Raw genomic sequence first — 27,210 nt, 5'->3', positions numbered from 1 at the left:
TTCTGAATGAGACGTCACTATTAACAATACGGTCACTGTTCTTTGGCTCTATTTTGAAAGAAAGTTTGAAAACCCCTGGAGTATTTTTGGTAAATTAAGTAGAGGCCCCATTGCTGATTCAAAAGTGCATTATTTTCCCGATAATTTCCCACAATCCCCCCCCGGAAGAACTGGAATAGATTTACTGGAATTCTGGGCTTCACTCCATTGGTTTAGTGAAACCTAAACTTAGCAAAAAAAAATCCCCAAAAGAGTTTTAGACGGAAGTTGTTTTTTCATTAATTTATGATGAGCAAGATATCCCAAAACTTCAAGGTCATAAGTGAGACAGTATTTTTAAGTTAATGGTTGAAAGATTGATGATTTTGCTGATGAAGGCCAAGCACATTAAGAGCTTTGAGCACAAGGACGGTGTCCAATAAAGTGGCCCAAACTATTCTTCTTCGATGAGAGTTTTCAGCAGCGTCCTAAGAAAGAAAATGCCTGATTTTTAAAAAAAATGTTAAGAAGTTGAAAGTAGGCAGTCCTTGAGATTTGTTTTTTATGCTTCTCCTGCCAATGTGATATATTGATGCCATTATGAAATGTATTTAGCGTGTCTTAAAGCAGCACTAAGTATCAATTTGATATTGTTTTTTGTTCATATTTACTGTAATTACTGGTCACGACTGAGTAAGACTTTGTATTGTTATTTTTAACGATACGTAACAGTTAGAAGGTGGAGCAGCTGATGGCAGATGATTAAGGGTTAAGGATACATTTAAAGATGAATTATCGGAACTCAAAATTCTGAATTCTTCATTGAAATTGAAAAATTAAATAAGAGTAAAAAGTGACAAGATTTGAAGGGGGGAATTCATTCCAACTCTAGAAACTAGTTATTTAATTTGAATATGTTTGTGGTCTCACAGAGGAAGATATTGTATGTATTGAATAATTCAATCTGTATTATTCGTTTCTTTGTATGGAAGTTCCATGTTGTATTTGGTGTGTCCTTGAAGATTTTCATTTAAAGATTACGGTATCTATAAATTAGTTGGATATAATCAGAATAAAATCATGGCTTGAAAAAATGAACAAGTGGTCACCCATTTAAGATAAACAACAAGACCATAAAACAACCATAAATAAAGCAGTCGGATCAAAAGTTCTCAACAAAAGGCAGTCAAATACAAAACAAGTAAATCAAGCACGAACCACGATACAAAAACAATAACCAGTACTGTTATACCACCACTTGTCAAAATGTATCAACAACAGCACCAAGGACATTGAAAAAAAAAAAAACGTCTTCACAGTCGGGTCAGAACTGTACAGAAGCCAAAGGATTTGGTTCAGAATGAGTTAAGGGTTGAAAGGTGCAGGTTTGGGGGGTTTAACAAGTTTACCGAGTGCACGGTGATTGTGCTTTTTTAAAGTTGTTAAACATGTTCTGAGCCAACCCGAACATGTGAGGATGAAAACGATAGAAGAGTCAGCAACATTCATGTTAGTCTAGAGCACTTGATGCCACGTATGTGTGTTCACCGTGATGAGGCTGCAGCAGAACCAGTAACCCTCGCACAAGTCAACAAACAACAGGTTTAAATAAATCAACGTCGTCCAATTTTTTGTTTCGTTTTCAAAAAAAAAAGCCCAGAACCAGAGATATCCATCCATCCATCCATCGGCTTAACATTGAGAACACTTGGCTCTTTTTTGTGTGTGTGTGTGTGTGTGTGTGTGTGTGTGTGCGTGTGTCCCTGCACTTTCTTTGCCATGTCAGCCGAGTGTAAGACAACAACTGAAGAAGTGCTACAGCTGTCCCCACTAGAAGAAACGCTTCGTCCAGAGCCACAGTGAAATAAAGGCATATCGGTGACCCGGCGGGTTTTTCGAAACCCTCTCCCCTTCCGCCCGCCCCCCAACCCCCCCATCAGTCCGTCTCTCACACCGTTAATTGAAAATGTAGTTTTGCTTCTACGTCGCAACCGCAGCACGACCGTCTCAGGCAACTGAAAGGTTAGTTCCTTTTGGTTTTGCTTCCGAAAAAAAAGGCGGAGAGAGAGAGCGTTCAAAAATCGTTGTCCCAGCCGGAGTTATCGTCCGGGGGCGGGTCCTCGTTGTCCTCTGGGAAGCTGTCGAAGTTACTGGTGTCCACTGCTGATGAGACCTGAGGACGGAAGTTCACATCAATGACGATATAAAAGAAGAAAATTCCTTTATTTAAAACTTACATTTGGGATAATTGGAGGCGTCAACGTCCCCTTCTTTAGTCCCTCCCAGTTAAAGCCTTCAAACCATCTAAAGAAAACATGAGTTCAAAGGGTTAAGTTCATAAATGTTTTATATTTTTCATGTAGTTGACTCACTTGTGCTTTTGAATATCTTTCACTCCATTTTTCAAGTTTCCTAGTCGCTCAGAAGGATTATCCCTGCAGCAGAAAGTAACATTAGTCAACCCCAGAAGCACTCGTCACACAGTACTGCAACAGTTATCGGTCTTATTGTCACACTCTTGGTCTTCAGTGGAATTTGTTTTTAATCCTTTTTTCACATTTATTTATACATCATCACCAGTGACAAATAGAAGTGATGGTCGGATGAAGCTTTATGAAGCAGTGTCATTATTTTGTATAGTAATAGTCCACTAGATGGCGGTCTCTGTGCTATTTTTATAGCAAAAACTCTGAGCTGCTCTCATAGAAGAACTCACATTTCCCTGATCCTGAAAACTCTGCATTGGCTGCCAGTTTCTTTTAGGATCAATCGCTTTGTGACCCTGGTCTAGTAAAGGCGCTTTACAAATAACTATAACTTTCTTTCTACTTTTCCTTTGCTTTGAACAACTGATCTGATGAACATTACATAATTTTTTGAAGATGGCACCACCTACTGACCTTCTAACACATGACACTGTTTCATGAAGCTTCATCAGCCAATCACTTACAAATAAAGAATAAAAGGACGATCATCAGAAGTAATAGAGATAATATAGTGCCTTGTTGTGAGACTGTGTTTTTGCGTGAAGCTATAAACTGTAATCTTTTCTAAATAGAAGCACATATTTAAATCTGGTTTCAATTAAAATAATCTGATTAGATTTAATTTGACTTTCATTGAAGTCTAGAAAAAAATCTTACTTCCAAATACACAAAGAAAAAATAAGACCCAACTGCTTGTAAACAGTAAAAAAAAAAAGAAAGAAAGAAGACATTCTGATAAAGAACAGCATTAGGATGTTTCATTTCGACATTATCTTAGAATTTAAGTTTTTTTTTCTAGACTTGACACGTGAATCTGGCTTATCTTTAGGTAAAATGAAATATGTTTAATCCAAGATAAGACGTAAAAACGAACATTTCAGTTTTGTTGTTGTGGTAAATATAGTATTAAATCTATCCTACAACGATAGCATGTGTCTTTGCTTTATATTATCAACAAAAAATGAATAATCACTTATCATTAAATTTCTAAATAAACCACTGCTACATATTCCATTGTGTGGACATTCTCACTGAAAAAATAAATTATATATATACTGTATATACTGTATATACTGTATATATATATATTTAGTAGTTTTGACCCTGCTTTATGGTACAAATGGGACAAATATCTACAAATAAACCAGCATTGTGTTATAATATCTGAGATAAATATCACATTAATATTGACCCAGCATCCACAATAGTATCCACGATAATACCGTTTGAATTGGCTGTTAAAGAAGCTCGTTCAACTTGTTCAATTAGCTCATTAATAATATCCTTTGAAACCTTGACTCGTAATAATGCTTGATTTAAGTTGAGAGTTGTACAATTGAATTTATAAAATGGATACAAAACAAACATTCGGTAAGATTCAATGGAACCCTTGTAAAAATCAATTTATAAACCTTACATTTTGTAAAGGACAATCATTTAAATAAAATAAACAATTAAGGAAAACAATACCAAACGAGACACAGTTACCATGACGATCCATCAGTTTTCATTGACAGACAGTTTTCCATGTATCCAAACCTCTGTAACTCTCTATAATATGTATCAATGAAAATGTTTCCCACCCACCTGCATAGCTTCTTGATTAGATTGGCAGCATTTTTGGTGATTTTCTTTGGGAATTCGATCATGTCGATGCCTCTCAGGATGATGTTGTAGGTCTTCATGGGGTCAGGACCAGAGAAAGGAGGACTGAGGGACCGAGACAGAGGAGTGGATCAGTCACCAACATCCTCATGAGGTTATTTAAAGGGATAATTCAAGTTTCTACTCACCCTTGTGTCAACTAAAGGATTATTTTCAGAGTATTTGGATGTTTTTAAGTGTCTTTTTGGATGAAGATGAAGACGAAGACAACTGAGCTCAAGTCGCTACATTAAAATGAACAAACATTTTTGTCTATAACTCTAAAAAGGAACAGATTACTCTGAAAATAATCCAAACCCTTAGTCGACATGAGGGTGAGTAGAAAATAAGGGAAATTTGAATTTTAGGGGAACTATCACTTGGAATGTCATTAATTTCTGTACCTTCCAGTCAAAAGCTCAAACATGAGGATTCCTAGTGACCAGTAATCTGCAGAGATGTCATGGCCTTTGTTGAGGATGATCTCTGGTGCTACATACTCCGGCGTCCCACAGAAGGTCCACGTCTTCTTCCCGAACCCGATTTTCTTGGCAAAGCCGAAGTCAACCTGAAAGAAAAATGACAAAAAGTTCATCTAAAAAAATCCAGTCGCTCACAGAGGTGGTCGTCAATCAAGGATCTCAATGCAGATGATGGATTTATTTGACCTTGAAACTCAAAACATTACTCACCAGTTTGGCGTATCCTCTGTGGTCCAATATAAGGTTTTCGGGTTTGAGGTCTCTGTAGATGATGCCTTTGGAATGCAGGTAAGCAAAAGCCTCCACCACACACGCCGTGTAAAACCTGGTGGTTGAGTCTTCAAAAGAGCCGCTGCGTACATTGACGGCGGGATTGTTAACCAATGAAAAAGTCATCACAAATAAATGTTCCAACAAGTAAGGATAGGGAGAAAGGTGCGACAATTACACATGTAACTGATTGAGCTGGGAATATTATATATGATATATATATAAATATATAAGAAAGAGTTCCAGTAAAACACATTCCCCATTTAAAGCAGCAATGTGTTGGATTGAAAACATTGTTTCTGGCTCCCCCCAGTGTCTGAACAGTGTGTCTGCAATGTCAGTTGTCACATACCACGTGAGAATAAGTTTACAAATCAAGATTCTTGTTGTGTCAGCTACTGGTTTTATCTCTAGAGTCACAACTCTTCATATAAAACCCCCCCCCCATCTCTGAGGTACTGCTGTAAAGTAAAGGTTTGGTGGTCACATGACCCTCACAGTCGTCTAGACAAATTTACGTAGTGAAGAGCATTGTTAAAAATAACAGCTATAGTTTTACTTACCTGTGACTGTTAAATAAAACCAATAATTACAAAAAACAGAGTAAAATTACAATACTAGTGCTGCTTTAAGATGCACTAAATAAATACACCTCAAAATAGCATCAATAACAAAAGCCACAAGAAAAACATTTTTTTTAAGTAAAGCAAACACATTTTTGGCTTGTTTATTTATTTTTAAATAAAGTCAAACATGTTGGTGTATTTAAGAGCACCCCGTTCTTACCTAATACTTTCATATTCAGTGGCTAGGAATTTATTTTTTACTTTACTGTAGAGCTTTTGCAATTTTATTTTGTTACCATTACAAATAAAACGCTCACAAACACACATCCTGCGTGCTTACTTAAAAACATATACTTGAAAGGCCAAGAAAATTATGTCACAACACGATCTGGAGCTTGTAATGCATTTGTGTCTTCTCGTTTAGACTATTGTAACAGTTAATTTTCACGTCTTAACAAGAAGGAGCTGTCTCGCCTGCAGTTAATACAAAACTCTGCAGCAAGAATTCTGAGCTGCTCTAGTAGAAGAACTCACATTTTCCCTATCCTTAAAACTCTTCAATGGCTGCCAGTTTCTTCCAGGATCATTTTTAAAATTCTGTTTCTTACTTTATTTGTTTTTCAGGTTCACTTTTCTATATTCAAAACCAAATCTATCAACAGTAATCCTCATTTAGCCTTAGTGTTTTTATTGTGAAACCTTTTCGTTCCACTAACAAAGTGCTTATCCAATCACAGGACACAACATGTTCATGTCAATTGACTGAATTCAGTTGTGGACCCAGCATGAAAACAAGACTCATAAAACTCACCGGTCTCTGAGGATGGTCCACAGTTCTCCTCCCAAACACGCTTCCATCAACATGTAGAGGTACTTGCTGTCTTTGAATGTTCTATAGAGTCTGAAAAAAAAACATGTCATTCAAATGATGTCATCTTCTCCCTCCACAGGTGGAGCTACAATGACTCGACGAAGGTCATGTACCTGACAATGAAGTCGGAGTGGGCCTCCTGCATGATGAGTTTCTCAGAGCGGATGTGCTCCTGCTGCCTCGTGTCCACGATGTGTCTCTTCTTTAGGATTTTCATGGCGAAGGTTTTGTTCTCGTCGCTCTTCAGCTGAACCTACACGGTGAGAATAAAAGGTCAGATGTCACGTCTTCCTGCTTGAGAAGAACAAGGCGTTCACGAGGCCTCAACGCACCAGCTCAACACGTCCGAAGCCGCCGACCCCCAGCGTGTCGATGATGTTGAAGTCGGCAAGATTGAGATTGAAGAAAAAGGCGTTCTCCGCTTCGTACCTGAGGAAGGGAAGGATTAGAGCGTGAGGGGGGGGGGAATCTCATCTGTTTGCAAATCTCCAGCCGCTCCACTCAAAGTCATTAATCAACGTCTGATTGAGGACGTGACGGGCATGGAAATGTGAGGCAGGAGAACAAACACAAACACTCTACAGTTCCATGTGTGATCTTCTTTAGTTATTGTTGAGACCTGACACTTTCACTGGGCTTTAGCCAGAACCGAGCTTGTCCAGATCACACTGGGTCACTTGGAACACAGACAAACGTGATGTTGCTCCGTCCCAAAATATATTTAGAGAACATGACTACTACCTGTTTATTACCTGTCAACAGCTACTTGTCAAACCATGTACAGTGCAGACCCAGACACGTCGTCATTTGGCTGTGTTTATTTGCCTTATAGTAGATGTAAAAGTACTCATATAGAAATGCTTTGTGTCCATAATGCCTTTTTTATAATTTATGTAGCATCTATACATTTTTTGGATTTGTTATCAGCAGTTTTCAGTTAACCTTTTTTTCCTCATGCTTTTGGTCCATCAGAACAGTATGCTTTATTATTCATCTATTTATATCATATATGATGTGCATAATAAGAAATTCCCCCTTTTTTTTTAATTTAAAGGTAAATAGAAAACATTATTTCCACCATTTTGTTTTATTAATTATTTATATAATATTCTTTATTATTTATATATTCATATAATATATGATGTGTATAATAACATTTTGAACTTTTATTAAGAAGTTAATCGAAAAGCTATATTATATTTAACTAAATATTTTTGATATATTTACATAATATTTGATGTGTATAATAACATATTGCCCCTTAAGAAAACCTTTTTTATTTACTTAAGTTAATAGACAATATTATTTCCACGGATATTCTGGTAATCCATTTTTTTTACTAAACATTTTATTTAATATTCTTTATTTTTAATACATTTACATAATATATAATGTGTATAATAAAATATTGCCCCTGGATAAAACTTTTTGTTTATTTAGTAGTAGATCGAAAACATTATTTCCATCCATTTGTCTGTGTGGTACATATATAATATACGGAAATACTTTTTTCTGAAGTTTCCCGCAAACAAACAAAATACAAAACCACACAAAAAGTATGAATATAAATATAATAATATATATTTAAAATTCTAGTTATAATTTCATATATTGACTTTAGGCTCACTAAGGCCAGGTAATGACAAAATAAATTCAGATAGAAGGACAAAAACAAAGTGTCCATGACACTGACGGAGCTGCTGCTGTATCGTTCCAATCTCTGTTTATTTTTTGCAGAGGTGTCATGTATACTTCAGTTACATGAGAGGTAATCCAACTCAACACCTGGAAGAAGGCCCAGAGAAATCCCCAAATCCCAAAATGCTCTCTGCTTAAGGAGGGATCGACAGCGAGAGGACATGAGTTGCATTTCATGAGACCGGATTATCCAAAGGTCATTGTGGCTGAACTCACCACCGTCACAAACTTGATACACACATTCTCAAATTAAAAACTTGCTTGGTGTATTAAAAAAGATAAGTAAATAAAAAAGGCTTCAAAGGTAGTCGCGAAAGCGACTTTTAAAATAAATTAATTGTAGATAAAAGTGATATTGTTGGGTGTAATAATATAGAACGACCGCGAGATGGAGACATCGCCCTTTCAGGCACGCAAGTGTGAAGCACTTGTTACTGCACAGCACGTTTCAATGTCGAAGAAAGATGACGTACAGTAGAATCCACAGATCAGTTTTAGGCTAAACAAAGCCTGACATAAACGTCTCAACTGAGCCATCAAAACAATAAAGAATGATCCTTGTCTTATCGGCTAAAGAGGTAGGTAAAAAAAAAATCAACACAGGCAAATTTTTAACATATAAAAGTGACATTGATGTAAGAATAAAGTAAAAAAAACAAATATATATAATTTTTTATTCGATGTCAACATGCACCTTATCTTTATACTTTCAATTGAATGTCCATCTTTATTATGAAACTGTTTCAATGAGCAACAATTTAAGTGATTGATGGAAGTAAAGGAGGAAAATTATGCATATTTAAAAGATGTTTTAATTACTCATTCATCAATGATGACAACGATGAGACTTACAAAGAAGAGGAAATGTGGTTTTCATTGACGCTATTTGGAACCAGTTATGAAGATGGAAACTCAACTAAAAATAAATCATTTTTTCGTGTTTAAAAAAAACGAGTGTACTTTGATTTTCCTTTATTAAATGAATGCCAGGTTTATATCCCTTTGAAGAGCAAATGTTTTTGTGAAAAACAAGAATCTTCTTTACTCACTTTTCACAATAATCTTCACCCCTAAAATTGTTAAATTAAGATAAAATAATCCCTGTAATTTCATTTAGTTTCCTCAACCTGCCCATCAAGACAGCCCTTGAGGTCACACCAGTGGCCGATGCGGGAAACAGGGAACTTGATACTGAGACTCAGGCCCCCGTTGGGATTGGAACCATACATCCACTCTAAATAGCAGGCTAAAACCATGACCTTGAATGAATTTAAACGCTCAGCGTCGACTGCGTCAAGCGAGTGTGAAGCCCACAGGCGGAGATTTTGGGGCTTAGGTGTCTTGATCATGTCCTTTGATACGTTCGTTTCACAACCTCAGGGGTCACAGATATTTTCCAGTGGGATTCAAGTTTGCATATAATCAAATCCTCTCTTAAGATGTATTTAAAAATATCCATATTATGAGGTCCAGTTTCAGATCAGATAAATACATTCCTGGCTTCTTCCTTCTGTGAACTGGGTGACGTTGTAATTACCAGCGAGTGTTACTTAAATTAGCAACATATAGCTCAGCCTTCTTGCTCCGGGGTCAATCCTCCACGACCGTACGGGTCATGATCCTCTAGTGGGAGATGATCAGTGGACTAGATGAGATCATGAAGTGATGTAACACACAAGTGGTCATTTGTTGTTCGGCTTCACCACTCGCCGCTTTGGGAATTTCCGAGCTCAGGAAATGTTGCAACGGAGCCAAATGGTTAGACAACAGTCCAGAGTGGTGGAACAACACAACATATATTTACTGATCCATGTCGTAGTAGAACTCTCTCGACAGGAGTCTATGAAGAACAAACCAGATTTTATTTTACAACATATTTTTTCACTGTTTTGTTTTTTTTGATTGAACACATGATTGATCTCAGTTGTAGGACTCTTGTCTTTTCAGATTGGGATAATATTCTAATGATCTTTATTGCAGTTTATTGTTGTTTGTATTTATTTATTATCTATTTTAAATCTTATTGTGTGAATGCTGAAGGCAACTTAATCCAACACTTTTGTCTACTACTTTGACTTCTACTACTTCTACTACTACTACTATTCTGCTACTACTCCTACTAATATTAATCTACTACTTTGACTTCTACTACTTCTACTACTACTACTATTCTGCTAATACTTCTACTAATATTATTCTACTACTTTGACTTCTACTACTTCTACTACTACTACTACTCTGCTACTACTCCTACTACTATTATTCTACTACTATGTCTTCTACTACTTCTACTACTACTGCTATTCTGCTACTACTTCTACTACTATTATTCTACTACTTTGACTGCTATTACTTCTACTACTACTGCTATTCTGCTACTACTCCTACTACTATTATTCTACTACTTTGTCTTCTACTACTTCTACTACTACTGCTATTATGCTACTACTTCTACTACTATTATTCTACTACTTTGACTTCCTCTACTTCTACTACTACTACTATTATGCTACTACTTCTACTGCTATTATTCTACTACTTTGAATTCTACTACTTTTACTACTACAACTATTCTGCTACTACTCCTACTACTATTATTCTTCTACTTTGTCTGCTACTACTTCTACTACTACTTCTATTATGCTACTACTTCTACTACTATTATTCTACTACTTTGACTTCTACTACTTCTACTACTACTACTATTCTGCTACTACTCCTACTACTATTATTCTTCTACTTTGTCTGCTACTACTTCTACTACTACTTCTATTATGCTACTAATTCTACTACTATTATTCTACTACTTTGTCTTCTACTACTACTACTATTCTGCTACTACTATTATTCTACTACTTTGACTTCTACTACTTCTACTACTACTTCTATTATGCTACTACTTCTACTACTATTATTCTACTACTTTGTCTTCTACTACTTCTACTACTACTACTATTCTGCTACTACTTCTACTACCATTAGTCTACTACTTTGAATTCTACTACTTTTACTACTACAACTATTCTTCTACTACTTCTACTACTATTATTCTACTACTTTGACTACTACTATCTCTACTACTACTTCTGCTACTTCAAATTATACTTCTACTACTTTTACTCTTACTACATCTACTCCAACCTCTACTACTACTTCTACTTCTACTACTAATTAAACGACTTATTCTACTTCTACTACTACTTCATCTACCAAAAACTCTACTACCATTTTCTTCTTTTTCTCCTTCTTTCTTTTCATCTTTGTGTCTTCTACTCATGCTTCTTCACTTTATTTCACATCAGTCTTTCTCCTTTCAATGGTTTTCACCCATTTTTACTTTCAATACTAATACTTTCAAGCATGTCAGGTCACAGATTCAGCATTCACACTGCATTTTCTTATGGAAATGCAATTCTTCTAGTTTATTTTTTCTGTTTTATTTTTTTTTTGTCGCATAATAACAAAAAAATAAATATAAAAATACTTGAATGTTTTACATTCTGGATTGTAATGTCGTCACAAACTTTACTGAATAGTTCAGTAATTAGAATGGATTTAGGATCCACAATCATTGTCTATCGAGTCAAAGACCCTCCGAAAACCCTTCACTTGCAAACAAAACCTTGACTTCCCGACCTTGTAAAATGGGATTTATTGGACAGACAGATGAACAGTGACTCTGATAAGAGAGCAGATGAAGGTTCAAGAGATGTTTGAAGTTTCTCTGGTTGAAAACAAAAAGCTGACTTTGGCTCAAGTCAAAGATTTCTTAAGATCAGATCTCGCAGCAGGAAGTGAGTGAAGAAAATACCTGTCAGCCTAACAAAGCAGGCTTTGTTAAAGCCCTGCTGCGTGGTTGTAACCACTGAGACCAATTAAGAAGTGTGACTCATCCTCACAACACAGACGAGTGATGTCAGTTCGGAGGTTTATAGAAGCAAAAGCATGTTTTTAAGTTGAGTAAGAAACAGCTCGGTGGTACATTTAAGAACATCCAAATCCCCCCCCGACTGTTGATGCCTTTAGTGGAGATTTAAAAGCAGCGTAGCAGCTCCTCACTGCACGCACTGTTGATCAGCTGATTGACAGGAGGCTCATCCAATCACCTGTCCAGATTTTTACTCACAAAACACCTGCCCATTCCCAAACCACATCCAAGGTCGGCTGCATCCGCACAGATGGTTCTGTGTAACAAACCATCTGTGCGGATCAGGTTTAATGGCGAGAGCCAGCAAGAGAAGCTCCACTCACATGCCGGGGGCTCACACACACACACACACACACACACACACACACACACACACACACACACACGTGTATGTGCGCACAAACACACCACGCAGAGGGACACAAACACGTCACACACACAAACTCACACAAAAATGTACAAACACACACACACACCCCCACACACACGTATATGCGCACAAACACTCCACGCAGAGAGACACACACACATCACACACACACAAACTTACACAAGCATGTACAAACACACGCACACAAAAGCACACACAAACAAACTCACACAATCATGCACGCACACACACGCACACATGCACACAAACACACGCACACACAAACAAACTCACACAATCATGTGCGCACACAGACACAAACATGCGAACACACAAACACAGACACAAGCATGCACAAACAAACTCGCACAATTATGCGCACGCAAACACAGACACAAAAAATCATGCACACACACACAAACACACACACACTTACACACACATAATCAACCACACCCGCACATACACAAACACAAACACATGCATGCACATACACACAAACACACATGCATACAAATGCATGCACACACACACAAACACACATTAATACACAAACACACACGCATACACACGCATGCACACACACACAAACACACACACACATGCATGCACATTCACGCACACACAAACACATGCACCAGACACACACACAAACACGTACTCACACACACCTACACCTACACACACGCACACACACACACACGCGCACACCTACACACACACACACACACACACACCAACTCACATGGACGTGATGCCTGACAAAGTCAAGAAGCTCAAAAAAAGAGAGTCTGAGTTTTGCTTCTCTTTTCTTCAGAGGTTAATGTTTCAAATGATAGCCGGAGAAACAGTAGTTCATCTGCATAAAATCTATTAAACGTTACAACCGGGTGGCGCTGAAGCCCCGCCGTGAAACTCTCCGTATCACACAGAGCCATCTTGAAAGGTGTAATAATCTATACAGGCCGTCTGAATATCAGAGGAAAGGTTATTCAATCACAGCTCTCTTCTCTCCACTCGGTCTTTGTCGAGCCGAGAGATGGATGTTTTGTTCTACTTGATAATTCAGCTCAGTCGTCTCACTTAAACACACATCATCCCCGTCTTTTATCCAGCAACCTCCAAACTTGTTCTGCTTCGGTGACAAGTCGCCTCTGATTCGAGCTTGTGAGTTCAGGTTCAGGGGAGTTCATTAGGACTCAATAGTAGTTGAATTATTTTCTTTCAGAGTGTATTGAACACTTTTTTTTGTAACTAATCTGCTCTACAGCAGTATATGTATATCATATGTAGTACTGAGAAACTTTTTTAATTAACCAGAAGATAAAACCCAAAAACTGACACAAAAAAAGTCTTTATCTCCAAATCGGTCATTGCAGTTCCACTATTCTGACACTTGGGGGAGCCAAAAAACCTTTTTGAAACCCACTGGATTTTTCCTTTAAAGCGATAGTTCACCCCAAATTTAAATGTCACTCATTTTCTACTCACCTTCATGTCGACTAAGAGTTGGGATTATTTTCAGAGTAATCGGTTCCTTTTTAGAGTTATAGACAAAAATGTTTGTTCATTTTAATGTAGCGACTGGAGCTCAGTTGTCTACATCTTCATCTTTGTCAAAAAAAAACTACTTAAAAACATCCAAATACCTCCATACTGCTCGTCTTTTGTTCGTTTTTTTTTAGCTGAAGCTACAAAGGCCATCATCTTAAATCTTGCTGATGCGCTCTGACACTTGATTAAGGACAGACTTCAAGCGGGATCTGAGAAGCTGTTCCGCCACAAACAAACTTAAAATATAAAGATTTTCTTCTAAACATTTCCTCTTGTCGAGGCTTCAATTCAAGATGGACGTTACAGACGAGCAGTATGGAGGTATTTGGATGTTTTTAAGTGTCTTTTTGGACAAAGATGAAGACGAAGACCACTGAGCTATAGTCACTACATTAAAATAAACATACATTTTTTGTCTAAAAGTCTGAAAAACGAACTGATTACTCTGAAAAGAATCCCACAAGTATGAACTATTGAATTAGTTATGGCCCTTTATCTAAGGTTGAAGTATGACATCCTTTCACATCCTTCTAAGGAACTAACACCTCTGAGGTTCATTCCATTTCTCTTCGTCATCTTTTCCTCTTTGAATACCTCAGTGACCTTATATTATTCTTCCCTCATACTTTCGTATTAGGTTATATTGGTTGCGCTTGATGGATCTACTGACTCCTTTAAGAAACATCTTAAGACGTTTCTATTTGTTCAGGCTTTTCCTTGATTTTATGGAACTCCTGTTGTGTTATCAGTTTTATCTTGACCTTTAAAGTATATACTTTATTGAATATTGTTTTGATTGTTTAAGCGCTTTGTGACCCTGGTCTGGAAAAGCGCTATATAAATAAAAATTACTTACTTACTTACTTACTAATATGTTTCTGCCAGTTGTTCTCTCTTGTGCCTTTAACGTATGAGCACTTCTAAATCTAGCTCTTAAATGTGCTTAAAATGACAATGTATCATTATCTTGATGTGCATGTACAGTAGAGTACCATCAGGAAGGACAGAAACAGGAAGTGAGTCTGGCTGGTCGTAGGAACAGTTTCTCTTACTTTGCTTTGGCGTCAGCGTCCTCGTGGCCTTTATTGGAAACGTCCTCCAGACCTCCAATCAGATGCTTGAACGAGCTGAAACAGAGGAAAGGGTTGCCGGTCAGACACCACAGAAGAGGTACAGGAAGCCTGACTCGTGTCACCACAGCCGCCGGTCACCATGAAATATTCATCCGTCTGCTTCTAAAATCACTCAGTCCATGAGAGCATCCGCCGACTCAGCGGGAGAGATCAAAGGCAGGTGTTAACGGGCGAGGGAGCGTGGCTTACATTTCCGAACCAAAAACTATATTTCAAATCCAGTATCTCGTCGACATCGGAGACGGGGTCGTCCGTTGCCAGGTTGCCGCGGTAACGACGTCAACAGAGGTTCCCAGACATTCCTCCGAAGCCGGGATGGAGATATGATTTATCCATCCTGTCCTGGTGATGTCACGGCCAGGACTGTGCCCTGTATGACTCACACGCTCACTTTCATAAGACGTGTAATCCTTGGATGGTACCACCTTATCTTAACCTTAAGGCCCGGCTGTCAGGCTCAATCACGCACACGGTTCAAAATTCCATGTAGTTTGAATCGAAGCCAAAGCAAAATTACATTTATTGTTACATTTAGTGAATTCCCTCCTGTCTGTATCACCATTTCAAGAAGTTTCCAAATACATTTTGGAAAATCATTATTGCTGAATGCGAAATAATTGATATAATTTCGAATACAAAGCGGATTTTCACAAGCCATGGACTCAACATTCTAGTTTACTTTATATAAATGTTATTTTTTAAAGTTCTTACTGACTCAATATAGTAATTGAAGTGCCCAACTTGGCCTTGAATTTATAGTCATTTTATTTATACAATGCTATACTATAAATCAAATCCCAAAAAAAACTGAAAATATTATTTGGTTATGATTTCTTTCATAAATAATGTTTTTTATATCTTGACTTTTTTTCTATTACTTTTTTCTGTAGAACGTGGAAATGTGTGGCTTTCTAGAAAAACAATAAATTTTTACTACCATCGTCTAACTTTTTCTGTTACAAACTGACCCCGGACCCCCATCTGAGGAGGGAAAAGTTTAGTTGCCCTCACAGGAAAAACACATTTTTCACCAATAATCCAACTAGTTTCTACTATAATCAAACTATTTTTGACTATAATCAAACATTTTTTTAAATTATAATCAATTTTCAACAATAATCAAACATTTTTAAACTATTATCAAACAATTTTCAACAATAATCAAACAATTTTCAACTATAATATAACAATTTTTAACTCTAATCAGGAAATTTTCAACTTTAATCAAACAATTATTAACTATAATCAAACAATTTTCAATTATAATCAAACAAAATTAACTATAATCAAACAATTATCAACTATAATCAAACAATATCAACTATAATCAAACAAAATTAACTATAATCAAACAATTTTCAACTATAATTAAACAATTATCAACTATAATCAAACAATATTAACTATAATCAAACAATTTTCAACTATAATTAAACAATTATCAACTATAATCAAACAATATTAACTATAATCAAACAATTTTCAACTATAATCAAATATTAAATTCACTTGTATGGCTACTAACTGCTGCCCCTGCACCTTGGTCCATTGAGAACTAGCAACAAAAACTTGATACAAATAAAGACCCATAATGTTCTGCAACAGTTAAAGGAAAAAGTATAAATACTATACTTTAGAAATCCTTTTGTTATTCACATTTAAAGACAACTTGTTCCCGAGGCAACCTGTTTATCTGCTCGTGTGTTTAGTGCACTGAGCCAACTATTAAAAAGATAGACAGAATAAAAGCCGTCCAACGTTCCTGCCTTGAGCCTGGATAACATTTTTTTAATGACTTCATCGTAAAACAGCTTCAAGCCTGTTTCACTGATTCAAGACCAGTTGCTTGTTTATTCAAAGCCTTCCCCACGGTCTGATCTCCCCTCCATTCAAACCTCCCGCAATTATCCTAATCTCATCTCAAATAAAGCCCGTGTCATTTCCATGCAACACAAGACACACAGACAACAAAGAGACATAAAAAAGGATGTGGTGGATATAACTTGTGTGACAGGAGAACACTTTGATTTACAACAGTTACGACGTGTTTGACAGGCGGAGTTAATCACCTGTGCTGAATGACTCACTCAATATTCCTTCTGTTCATCGCGAGGATGTTGCGTTTATGCCTGTCGTGTTGACAGAGGCCTCGGGGAGGCCAGGAGTAAGCTGATACAATCTACGGGCTGTGACAAACATCCGCTCTAGACGTGTGAACGTTGCCTACAGATTTAGTGTTTACAAATAGTCGGCTGAACATGAAGTCTTTTGTAAATCTGCTAGAAATGTGTGTGTGTCGGTGTGTGTGTGTGCACACTCTCTACCACTTCTCTTTTTTATTTTTTTTGTATTTTATATCACCCTTTGTCATTTAAATGTTTGTTATTTCTCTTAAAAGGACAACTAATGTCAGAACTTGACTCTCCTGACTCACTCTCATGTTTCAAATGTTGAAGTCTTCCTCTCCAAGTTTCAGTAAGTCTCATCCTGACCACGTTCATTAGTTTATAAAGTTCTCCCCCGTCTAGAATCTCAACGAACGAGAGGTTATGAGAGTCCATTATGACGTAATAATGGCTTCACTCCTCCTCCAGCCAGCTGTAATCACGCCCCGCTTTGTTTATACAATGAGTCCCTTGGAGGTGGGATCCGCCGGGATTGATGACGCGCAGTGATTAACCCCGATGTTTTTACCAATCCCAGCAGAGTCGGCGTGGTTATGGCAAACAAGAATTAATCTCCAGAAACAATAAAGTTGTCAAATTTCATAGGAGTCTGAATAAAATAAAATAAGTATAATTTAAAGTTCAACTAATGTGTTGATTTAAGTGTGTCTTCAATAGATGTTGGACTCTATTGTATCATCAGTATGTGTCTGTTTGTCCCACTGAAAACACTTTCTGGAGATGAAATCTTGTTTACCGTAACCCCGCCCCCTTTAAATATCTCCATTTATCCAATTCATTGACCATATAACGACTGTCACAAGTTTAAATCACTTCAACAACGATTTTTTGACTTTGATCTTGATCTTTTTTTTATGGTCGAAAATATGCAAATGAAGTGTTAAATATGAACCCTCGTAAACTTGCATCAACACTCGCCGCTAATGGTGATTAAAAGCGTGTTGTTAAAAAATCTCGGGGTAAACACAGCACTTAAAAAATCTGCCTCATTAACCCTGATGGACCGTAATGAGCAAAGTTTTCGAGGCACTTTCACGCAGCTGCGCACGATAAGAGGCCAAACTTGAGGAGATTTCACATATTTCAAGAAAAAAAACGAGTATTTGAAAGTACTCACTCTCTGTCAATCACCAGGCAGGTGACCGCTTCGGCCGCGATGACGTTGGCCGTCCTGATGTCCTCCCTGGATAAAAAAAAACACACGAGAAAGCAGACGATCAGACCAAAGGCGAAGGAGAACCGGGATCATGACTCACTTCTGCCAGGGCGACGCATTAGCACTAAAAGCAATAAACCAGACAGATTTAGGAAAATGATTGACATTACGCTTTCTGAAACGGGACGTCCTCGTCTTCCGAGGAGGTCCCCCAGTCGCACGAGTCCTCCGAGTCCGTCGCCCAAGACTCCATCCCCCTCAAAAGTTTGTCTCTTTGTCTTTTAAAACATAAGTTCCTTCAACTGGATGACAATATTTCCCCCGAAGCTCTTGTCAGCTACTCCGGCCCGACACGAAAAACCCAAACACATGCCCGCTCTCGCCGACCACTCCGAGTAAAGGTCGCAGCTGGCGGGGTCGGGACACACTCTGAAAGGCGAGGAGGAAAGGATGTGCTTTGGATTTATTAACCCGGGACGATTCCGACGAGCATGGCACCCCCAGCATTTTCATTCAACCGCCCCGTAATCTCTGATGACCCGCACCTCTTAACTCAACGCACACGCCACCTGTTGGTCAGGCTCGAAACCTCTCATGCTGGCGCTCTGACTGACTGTATAAATAACTGACAGGTCATTAAGCGGCAGATTTCCCAGTACAAAGACAAAGTGTATTGATGAGAGGATGACAGGAGTTCTCCTCCAGATGATTGACTGTGGCGCGGGAGTGCACGAGAGTGCTTGTGGGATGAATTTAAGGGGTGATTATTCAAATATTCAGGAGCTGAGAGGGGGATTTATGTCTCCGAGTGCTGTTGAGGAACAAATATTTGTGATGTGTCAGCCCTGATTTAATAGGATGAAGAGTTGCTTTGTGCTTTCTAGAGCAACGAATTTTCACTGACTATTCTTCGTCTTACTTTTGCCTAATGTGGAACTAATGCAACTAATGTGTTGATTTAAGTGTTTCTTAAATAGATGTTGGACTCTATTGTATCATCAGTATGTGTCTGTTTGTACAAAACTCTCTTTTCATTTAAATCTACATCAGAAAATGTTAACTGTACTCAAACTATTTTCCACTGTAATCAAACATTTTTAAACTATAATCAAACAATTTTTAACTATTATAAAACAATTTTCAACTACAAACAAACCATTTTTAACTATAATCAAGCGATTTTCAATTGTAATCAAAAACAAATCAAATACTGTATAATCAAAATAATTTCAACTATAATCAAAGAATTTCTTAACTGTAATCAAACTATTTTCAACTATAATCAAACTATTTTCAACTATAATCAAATAATTTTCAACCATAATCAAGCAATTTTCAATTATAATCACACCATTTTAAATAAAATCAAACATTTTCCAAATATAATAAAACTATTCTCAACTATAATCAAACATTTTCAACTATAATCAAACTATTTTCAACTATAATCAAACAATTTTCAACAATAATCTAATAATTTTTAACTGTGATTAAACTATTTTCAATTATAATCAAATAATTTTCAACCATAATCAAGCAATTTTCAATTATAATCACACCATTTTTAAATAAAATCAAACATTTTCCAAATATAATAAAACTATTCTCAACTATAATCAAACCATTTTCAACTAAAATCAATCAATTTTCAACTATAATCAAACTATTTTCAACTATAATCAAACTATTTTCAACTACAATCAAACTATTTTCAACTATAATCAAACAATTTTCAACTATAATCAAACAATTTTCAACTATAATCAATCAATTTTCAACTATAATCAAACAATTTTCAACTATAATCAATCAATTTTCAACTATAATAAAACTATTCTCAACTATAATCAAACCATTTTCAACTAAAATCAATCAATTTTCAACTATAATCAAACTATTTTCAACTATAATCAAATAATTGTCAACTGTGATTAAACTATTTTCAACTATAATGAAAAATTTTCAACTATAACAAAGCAATTTTTAACTATAATCAAAACATTTTTAAACTGTAATCAAACAATTTTCAACTTACATATACATCTCCCTTCTTTTAATAAACAAAAGTCTCTGTTATTGCACGCTGGGACCCATAGATCAATCTAAAATAGATTTTTGGATCAGGAGAAATCAGGTCTCAATCAGTTCTACTCGGCCATTAAACTAAAATTACAATACAATAATTTGATTCAGGATTATGTGAAGTATGTGCAAGAGGTCAGTCTGCTCATCACTACATCTGCTAAGGACATTATGTTTTTAGTTTATGGTTTTATTTTGAGGAAAACTATGGGAGAACAAGCTTGTTTTTTCTGGAATTATGAATATTTCATTCACTTGTATGGCTACTAACTGCTGCTGCTGCACCTTGGTCCATTGAGAACTAGCAACAAAAACTTCAACAATCAAGACCCATATTGATCTGCAATAGTTCAAGCTCTCAATCTAGTATTTACTCCTTCAACACAGTAGTGTTTTTTTTTCTACTATAAATCAGAAATGCTTGAAGAGTTTGCAGCGACAGATGTTTATTTAATGGTGGATAACATCTGTCGCTGTCAATCATTTGAAGCGTTACTCACTGTCTGGCAGCAGAGATGGACTGTCAGAGTCACGACAAGTGTCTTCTTCACTCTGTCAGAGTGTGTTGTGCGAGCAAGTTGCACCACAGATGTTTCCAGAATACTGCAAGTAGTCTACGAGACAGTACTTCAGAAAAATATTACATGAAAAATGTGACACAGTTGTGTTGTTGTTGTGTTGTTAGCTAGGATGCTGTTGCTGGGAGGGGAGTGTGTGTGGATGATGATAATAATTCATCTCTTAAGAGGATTGTCGTTAGTTTGTTTGTGTACAAACACAGGATTATCGACTTAATTCTATAACCACTTGAACAAAGAGGAGTGAGAACCTAAATGAAGATGTCCTCTTCTATTTGTCATGTATATAAAGACCACATTACTGGATACTGCTGGTGTGTATTTGCTTAGTAAAATCACATTATTTTAAAGAAAAATGCCAATTTTAAAACATTTTCCTTGTTTACTTCAATCTCATCTTCTCCTTTATATCGGTTTAGAGTATATCTGTTACTTTTTACACTCTTGTATTCTTCAAATTATACCCAATTATTTTTGAATACATCATATATGTACAATCTTGGAATTATAATCACTAATGATCAACTATAATATATCAATTTTCCACTGCAACCAACAACTTCTCAATTTTCAACTATAATCAAACTATTTTCAACTATAATAAAACAATTTTCAACTATAATAAAACAATTTTCAACTATAATAAAACAATTTTCAACTATAATCAAACAATTTTCAACTATAATAAAACAATTTTCAACTATAATAAAACAATTTTCAACCATAATCAAGCAATTTTTCAACTATAATCAAGCAATTTTTCAACTGTAATAAAACATTTTTCAATTATAATCAAATCATTGTCAACTATAATTAAACAATTTTCAACTATAATCAAACAATTTTCAAATATCAACGATCAAACAATTTTCAACTATAATCAAACAATTTTCAAACTATAATAAAAACAATTTTCAACTATAATAAAAAAAAAATTCAACTATAATCAAATCATTTTCAACTATAATCAAACAATTTTCAACTATAATCAAATATTTTTCAACAATAATCAAACATTTTCAATTATGATCAAACAATTTTCAACTGTAATCAAACATTTTTAAATAGTTTGTCAACATTTTTCAACTATAAACAATAAAGTTTTTATTATCAAAGACAAACAACAACAAATAAAAAATATGGTTAGATTTAAATGTAGATTTTGGAAGAAATTAATTAAATCGTATTGTTTTATCATCTGTTCATCAGCAGTTATAAACCAGTATAAACCACAGTCCTGCAGCACTTGATGCACACGAGTGTTTGTCTTAGTTACTCTCCATGGCAACACAATCCTTCAGGCCGTATAGAAATACTTGTTATGTAACGGCAGAAGAGACCTTGAGGCTTTCAGGTCGGAACGCTGATGCTCATTACACCTCTATTGTGATTTTTATGAGCGGCATAATGCGTCGCAGAGAGCCGGCCTCAAGTCATCCACCGAGCTAAAGATGGACGAGCACTTGTTAATTGAAGTGCGAGAGGAAACAAGCACTCGCTCAACAGGTGCCGCACATGCAGTGGAATGACGTCCAGGCTGGTGTGAGCTGCCAGTGGACGAGCTGAGCTGCTAATCTGACAGTGATCTGGGAGGAACCCAGTGTCTGTTGTAAATAGCTGGCAGAACGATGGAAGGACAAAGAGATGAGGCTTCTTATGTAATCGCTGGTCCTGAGAAAGTGATTCAGAACTGGTGTTGTTCACCGTGTTTGGACGTGATTTTTGGGTTGACAATCAAACCTGCAGTTGAATTGTGTTTTTATTTTGTGGGTTTTTTATGTGGTTTTTTAATATATTTGTCGAGTGCATTTGGGGGTATTTTTCTTTTTTTTTTTTAAATGTATTATTATTTTAAGGTTGTGATAGACAAAACAAAAATAATTATAATTTATCTCAATTTTTCATTCATTTTTCATTTTTCTAATACTTTCCTTTGACTCCTGCTTTATTAAAGTAGTTATTGATCCTTTAGGAAATTAAACACTAAAATAAATATTTGACATATTCTCCTCTCTGGTATTAAATGATTGTTTTATTGTGATTAATTCACTACTTTTATTAGAGAAAAGAAACATACTATTGTATTGATTTGATATTTATTGACAATCATTCTTAAAAACTGCAACTTTTTACTGTTTTACATCAAATATATGACAAGTTTATGATCCAAATAGTACATTTATTTAGGGAAAATATAGAAAATAAAGAATTTTTCATTGCTAAAATCCAATTGATTGTTTACATTTTGTCTTTTTTTTTGAAGAATAAATGAAGGATTTTTTTCAATAATATTTTTATTCATTACATGTTTCTCACTAAATTTTCCATGTCTTTGTCCAATGATATTTGAGCAGAAACCTGTTTAGGGCATTTTATTTATTTAGATAATAGTAAGTAAGTAAGTAAAGGTTATTTCTAAAGCGTCTTTCTAGACCAGGGTCACAAAGTGCTTCAACATCAAAAACAATACACAGTTAAAATATATACTTTAAAAGTAAGTAAGTAATATTTATTTATATAGCGCTTTTCTAGACCAGGGTCACAAAGCGCTTAAACAATCAAAACAATACTCAAAAAAGTACATACTTAAAAGATCAAGATAATACTGAGAACAATACTTTAAAAGGCCAAGTCATTGAAGAGCCTGCACAAATAAAGGATCGGGAAATGTGAGTTCTTCTACTAGAGCGGGTCAGATTTCTTTCTGCAGAGTTTTGTATGAATTGATAATGCTAATTGTCATCTGACTTTTGGAATATAAAACCATCTAATTTTGATATTTATTTATGACACAATAAAAGCATGAAGTCGTTGAATCGGTGTATTTTTAAACCCGGTTTTGACAGATCAGTTTATCAAGAACTTAAAGGACAGTGAGGCTAATGCTACACTCTCTCCCTGGTGAACACGTATCAACTCAGTGGCTTCTACTCCCCGGTGACGTCACTGGAGGGACTGTATTTGAGCTCTTGTGATCAAAGCCACCTCTCCACGCCGACAAAGCTTCCTTTCAGGAGGTGCTATTGACACGTCGCTCTGCTGCTAACTGAGGAGCTCGAGAGGCCTCTGATTAAAAAGCCTCTTCCTAAGATTATTGTTTTCAGTTTGTGAGACGTACACACGTCCAGCATCAAAGTGATGATTCAATTACACAATAATGCAACAATAGGATTAAGAGTCCCACTGGTATAACAATAAGTGATCAAAGGAAGAACGCTCACTTCTCAAACAAATACACGACTAAAGACTCTCAATTGGAGACACAAACAAAGTGATTGATGGCAGGTTTGGTTTCAGGGCACAAGCAAGGGATGAATCTTTTTCTCCCTCTTTCTTCGTGTCATGTGAACAAAAGCTTTTCTCGCCGGAACAATCGACTCCAGCCTCTGCCGGGGGAGCGATGCCTCTCTCATGTTTCGTGTCGCCTCGTCCCTCTTTCATGTCTTTTGGTCATTAGCTGTGACATACTGGGGGTCCATGTAAGTCCAACCATCTGTGCACATCCAGCTGTTACAGCAACACATCATTCAGTCGGTCGCTCTCGCTCAGCCTCGAGGGGATCACTTGATACATGACGGCGATACGTTGTAATCAGCTCATGAATTGCTTCTTTTTTTATTACAGAAATATGCAGTTTTTTTCCTACCAAAACCTGCTTTTAAATTCCTTTTAATTCCAGAAAACATTGTTATTTTGTTTCTAAATAAAGATCTAAATAAAAAATGTATGTATATATATTTATTTTCATCTCTTATTTCACGTATATTGTAAAATTATTTTTTTGTGTTTTGTTTACAAACTTGGTGATACAAGTTTCTGATTTTGATTTCCGTTAAGTATGCTTTACAGTCACAGACCACAAGATGGCGACATCTTCAATCTTTACGTTTCCTGAATGACAGTGCTCAGAATGAAGTCCCTCGTTTTTTGGTTCCAAACTTGAAATTTAAAGTTATTATTAGAAACTAAACGAAAAAAAAACGCAGAGCTTATTCATGTGTTAAATGTCACGAAAGTCTATTTTTATAACTTTTTCCTAACTTCTTAGAAACTAGTGTAAAAAAACAAACAGCACGATAACATTTAGTTAAAATAACAAAATAAATGTAGCGGCATTAAGAACAGACCTCTCTTTGCTCAACTGCTCCTCCTGTCTTGACGCTGAAACTTTCTACCTTTGGAAAATTGTGTCAATATCACTTTAAATGGTTTATTTTTCTTATTTTTGAGTGATTTGGCCACATGTTGAAGTAGAGATGGAAACTTGAGCAGCCATTGAACGAATGACTTTTGTAAATACAGCTGAAGCTCTTCATCCATCATCCCTGTTATCAACACTTTCTCAAGATTTTATTCAACTATAACGGCTTTTCAGTAGTTTTTGCCAACAGACAAACATGAAAGTCTAATGACCTCCTTGGCAGAGGTTATCATTTTAAGTGTTTATTGAATCAATGTCTGTTTGTTTTCTATTCAACACCTGAAAGCAATATTACCTCGAAACTCTAAAATGAATGTTATTGAATGACAAAAGTCTATATTTATTTCATTATTATGATTTTTTCTTTGAGTATTAACTTCAGTCTCATATATTCCTAAAACATTGACAAATATGTAAAGAGTACATTCATAATCATTTCGTCAAATGTTAAAGAAATTATTACATGACACAAATAAATTTAAGGACACGGATGAAGTCATGAATAAATAAATGTAATAACAGATGTTAATAAGAAGTAAATATTCTGCTCAGTAAAACAGAAAATCAATCAAATAAACTTTTCTTCTCTCTGTTCATATAGAATCTAAGAAAAAATCAGCTGAATATTGTTTGAATACAGTTAAAAACTGTAGGATTACAGTTGAAAGTTTTAGTGTGTGTTTTATATTTGACTAAAATTCTGTATGATTTCAAGTATTTAATTGTATAAAACACCAAAAAATAAATCGATATCGATTTAAAGAGGAGATAAAAAAAAAAAAGACTTCACGGTGATCCACAAGATCCTCTTGTGCGTAAAGACTGGATCTAAATCCGAGTGTTGATGCTTCTCCTTCTACTGGTGCGGCTCCAGGTGAACCTTTAACTCCATTACTCATTATTGACGAGACGCTGATCAAACCACTCGCTCCATCCACCGTCTATCAACACTTATTCTCCAGGTAAGCTGTAGCGGCAATTTATTCCCAACGAACCCATCGATCCAGTCCAGCTATATCTGTACCATGAAGGACGTCGCTGAGGTGACCCTGCTGTGCTTCTTGGGCGTTCAGCTGAGACGAACAGAGGGGGAGGTGAGCTGCTTAAACAAAGGTGGGAGTGATAGTGAAGAAGACAGTGGTCGCATTTCTCTAAACTAAATGAGAAACCGTGTGAGACACAACACACATGTGATATATGTTCATTCTCCATTGAATCGCACATAAAACAACTAGTTTCTTTCTGGAATGACTTTTTAAGACGGATTGAGTTTAAAGAATGTGTTTAATGTCAGCTTGAGGAGCGATGAAGGTAAAATATTGGTTTAGGTTTCGCAGCTAGAGTTCATCATTCTTGATGGTGCGTAAATGCTTCTTCAGAGTCACGGCACTTGTCAGGGGAAGTGAGTGGCGGCTAAAATGTGGTCTGAGCTCGTGGGTGATTGATAAGAAATGTAAAAAGAATAAAGGCGGGCTGTGACTGAAATAATTAGACCAGGAAGTGGGCGACTGTGACAGAGAGAGTAGGGGGTGGGAGTTAAATTGAAAGAGGCAGTTTTTTTCTTTTTCTTTTTTTTTCCTTTCTTACCCTTGCAGTGCCTTCTCTCCGAACCAGTCTCCCTTCCCGAGGCTACGCAGGTAGACAGGTTCCCCGTTGGGCGGGTCCTCCCTCGTCACGTTGACCTGTGGAGATGAAGACGGGCGGTCAGTATGGACGATGACAAGCATTAAGTGTGTCAACAAAAGAAGACAGAAATAACAAGAGTGCATTTCCAGAAGAAAATGCAGTGTGAATGCTGACCCTGCTGTGGAATTAGTATTAAAAGTAGAAATAGTAGTAGAAGTAGTAGTGGTTAAAGTTAAATTAGAAGAAGTGGAATTAGTAGTAAAAGTAGAAGTAGTAGAAAAATAAAAGTAGTAGTAGAATTAGTAGTAAAAATAGAAATAGTATTAGTAACAGTAGTAGAAGAAGTAGTGGAAGTATTAGTGGAATTAGTAGTTAAAGTAGAAGTAGTAGAACATTAAAA

At 36.2% G+C, this 27,210-nt stretch overlaps 1 protein-coding gene across 2 annotated transcripts in view; it reads right to left on the bottom strand.

Moving 5' to 3' along the window:
• Positions 1-2,018: 2,018 nt before the first annotated feature.
• The window catches only part of LOC148069569 (cGMP-dependent protein kinase 1), a 121,656-nt gene continuing 96,464 nt past the window's right edge, over positions 2,019-27,210 (bottom strand). The window contains exons 7-18 of one of the 2 annotated variants that reach the window (XM_087803112.1): positions 26,772-26,866; positions 18,285-18,350; positions 14,901-14,975; positions 6,631-6,727; positions 6,412-6,551; positions 6,239-6,328; positions 4,802-4,943; positions 4,514-4,677; positions 4,053-4,175; positions 2,352-2,414; positions 2,217-2,283; positions 2,019-2,152 (exon numbers count right to left, since the gene is read on the bottom strand). In XM_087803112.1, coding sequence (XP_087659238.1) covers positions 2,054-2,152; positions 2,217-2,283; positions 2,352-2,414; positions 4,053-4,175; positions 4,514-4,677; positions 4,802-4,943; positions 6,239-6,328; positions 6,412-6,551; positions 6,631-6,727; positions 14,901-14,975; positions 18,285-18,350; positions 26,772-26,866 — 1,221 coding nt within the window. In that variant the 3' untranslated portion in view covers positions 2,019-2,053. The remainder of the gene's footprint in view (positions 2,153-2,216; positions 2,284-2,351; positions 2,415-4,052; positions 4,176-4,513; positions 4,678-4,801; positions 4,944-6,238; positions 6,329-6,411; positions 6,552-6,630; positions 6,728-14,900; positions 14,976-18,284; positions 18,351-26,771; positions 26,867-27,210) is intronic. The other variant, XM_087803109.1, reaches the window with a different exon arrangement.

Source organism: Callionymus lyra, chromosome 11, assembly GCF_982586985.1.
Source record: "Callionymus lyra chromosome 11, fCalLyr1.hap1.1, whole genome shotgun sequence".
In the NCBI taxonomy this organism is placed as follows: Eukaryota; Metazoa; Chordata; class Actinopteri; order Syngnathiformes; family Callionymidae; genus Callionymus; species Callionymus lyra.
Note: the sequence above shows the minus strand (reverse complement) of the source record. Positions and strands in the feature narration are given on the sequence as shown.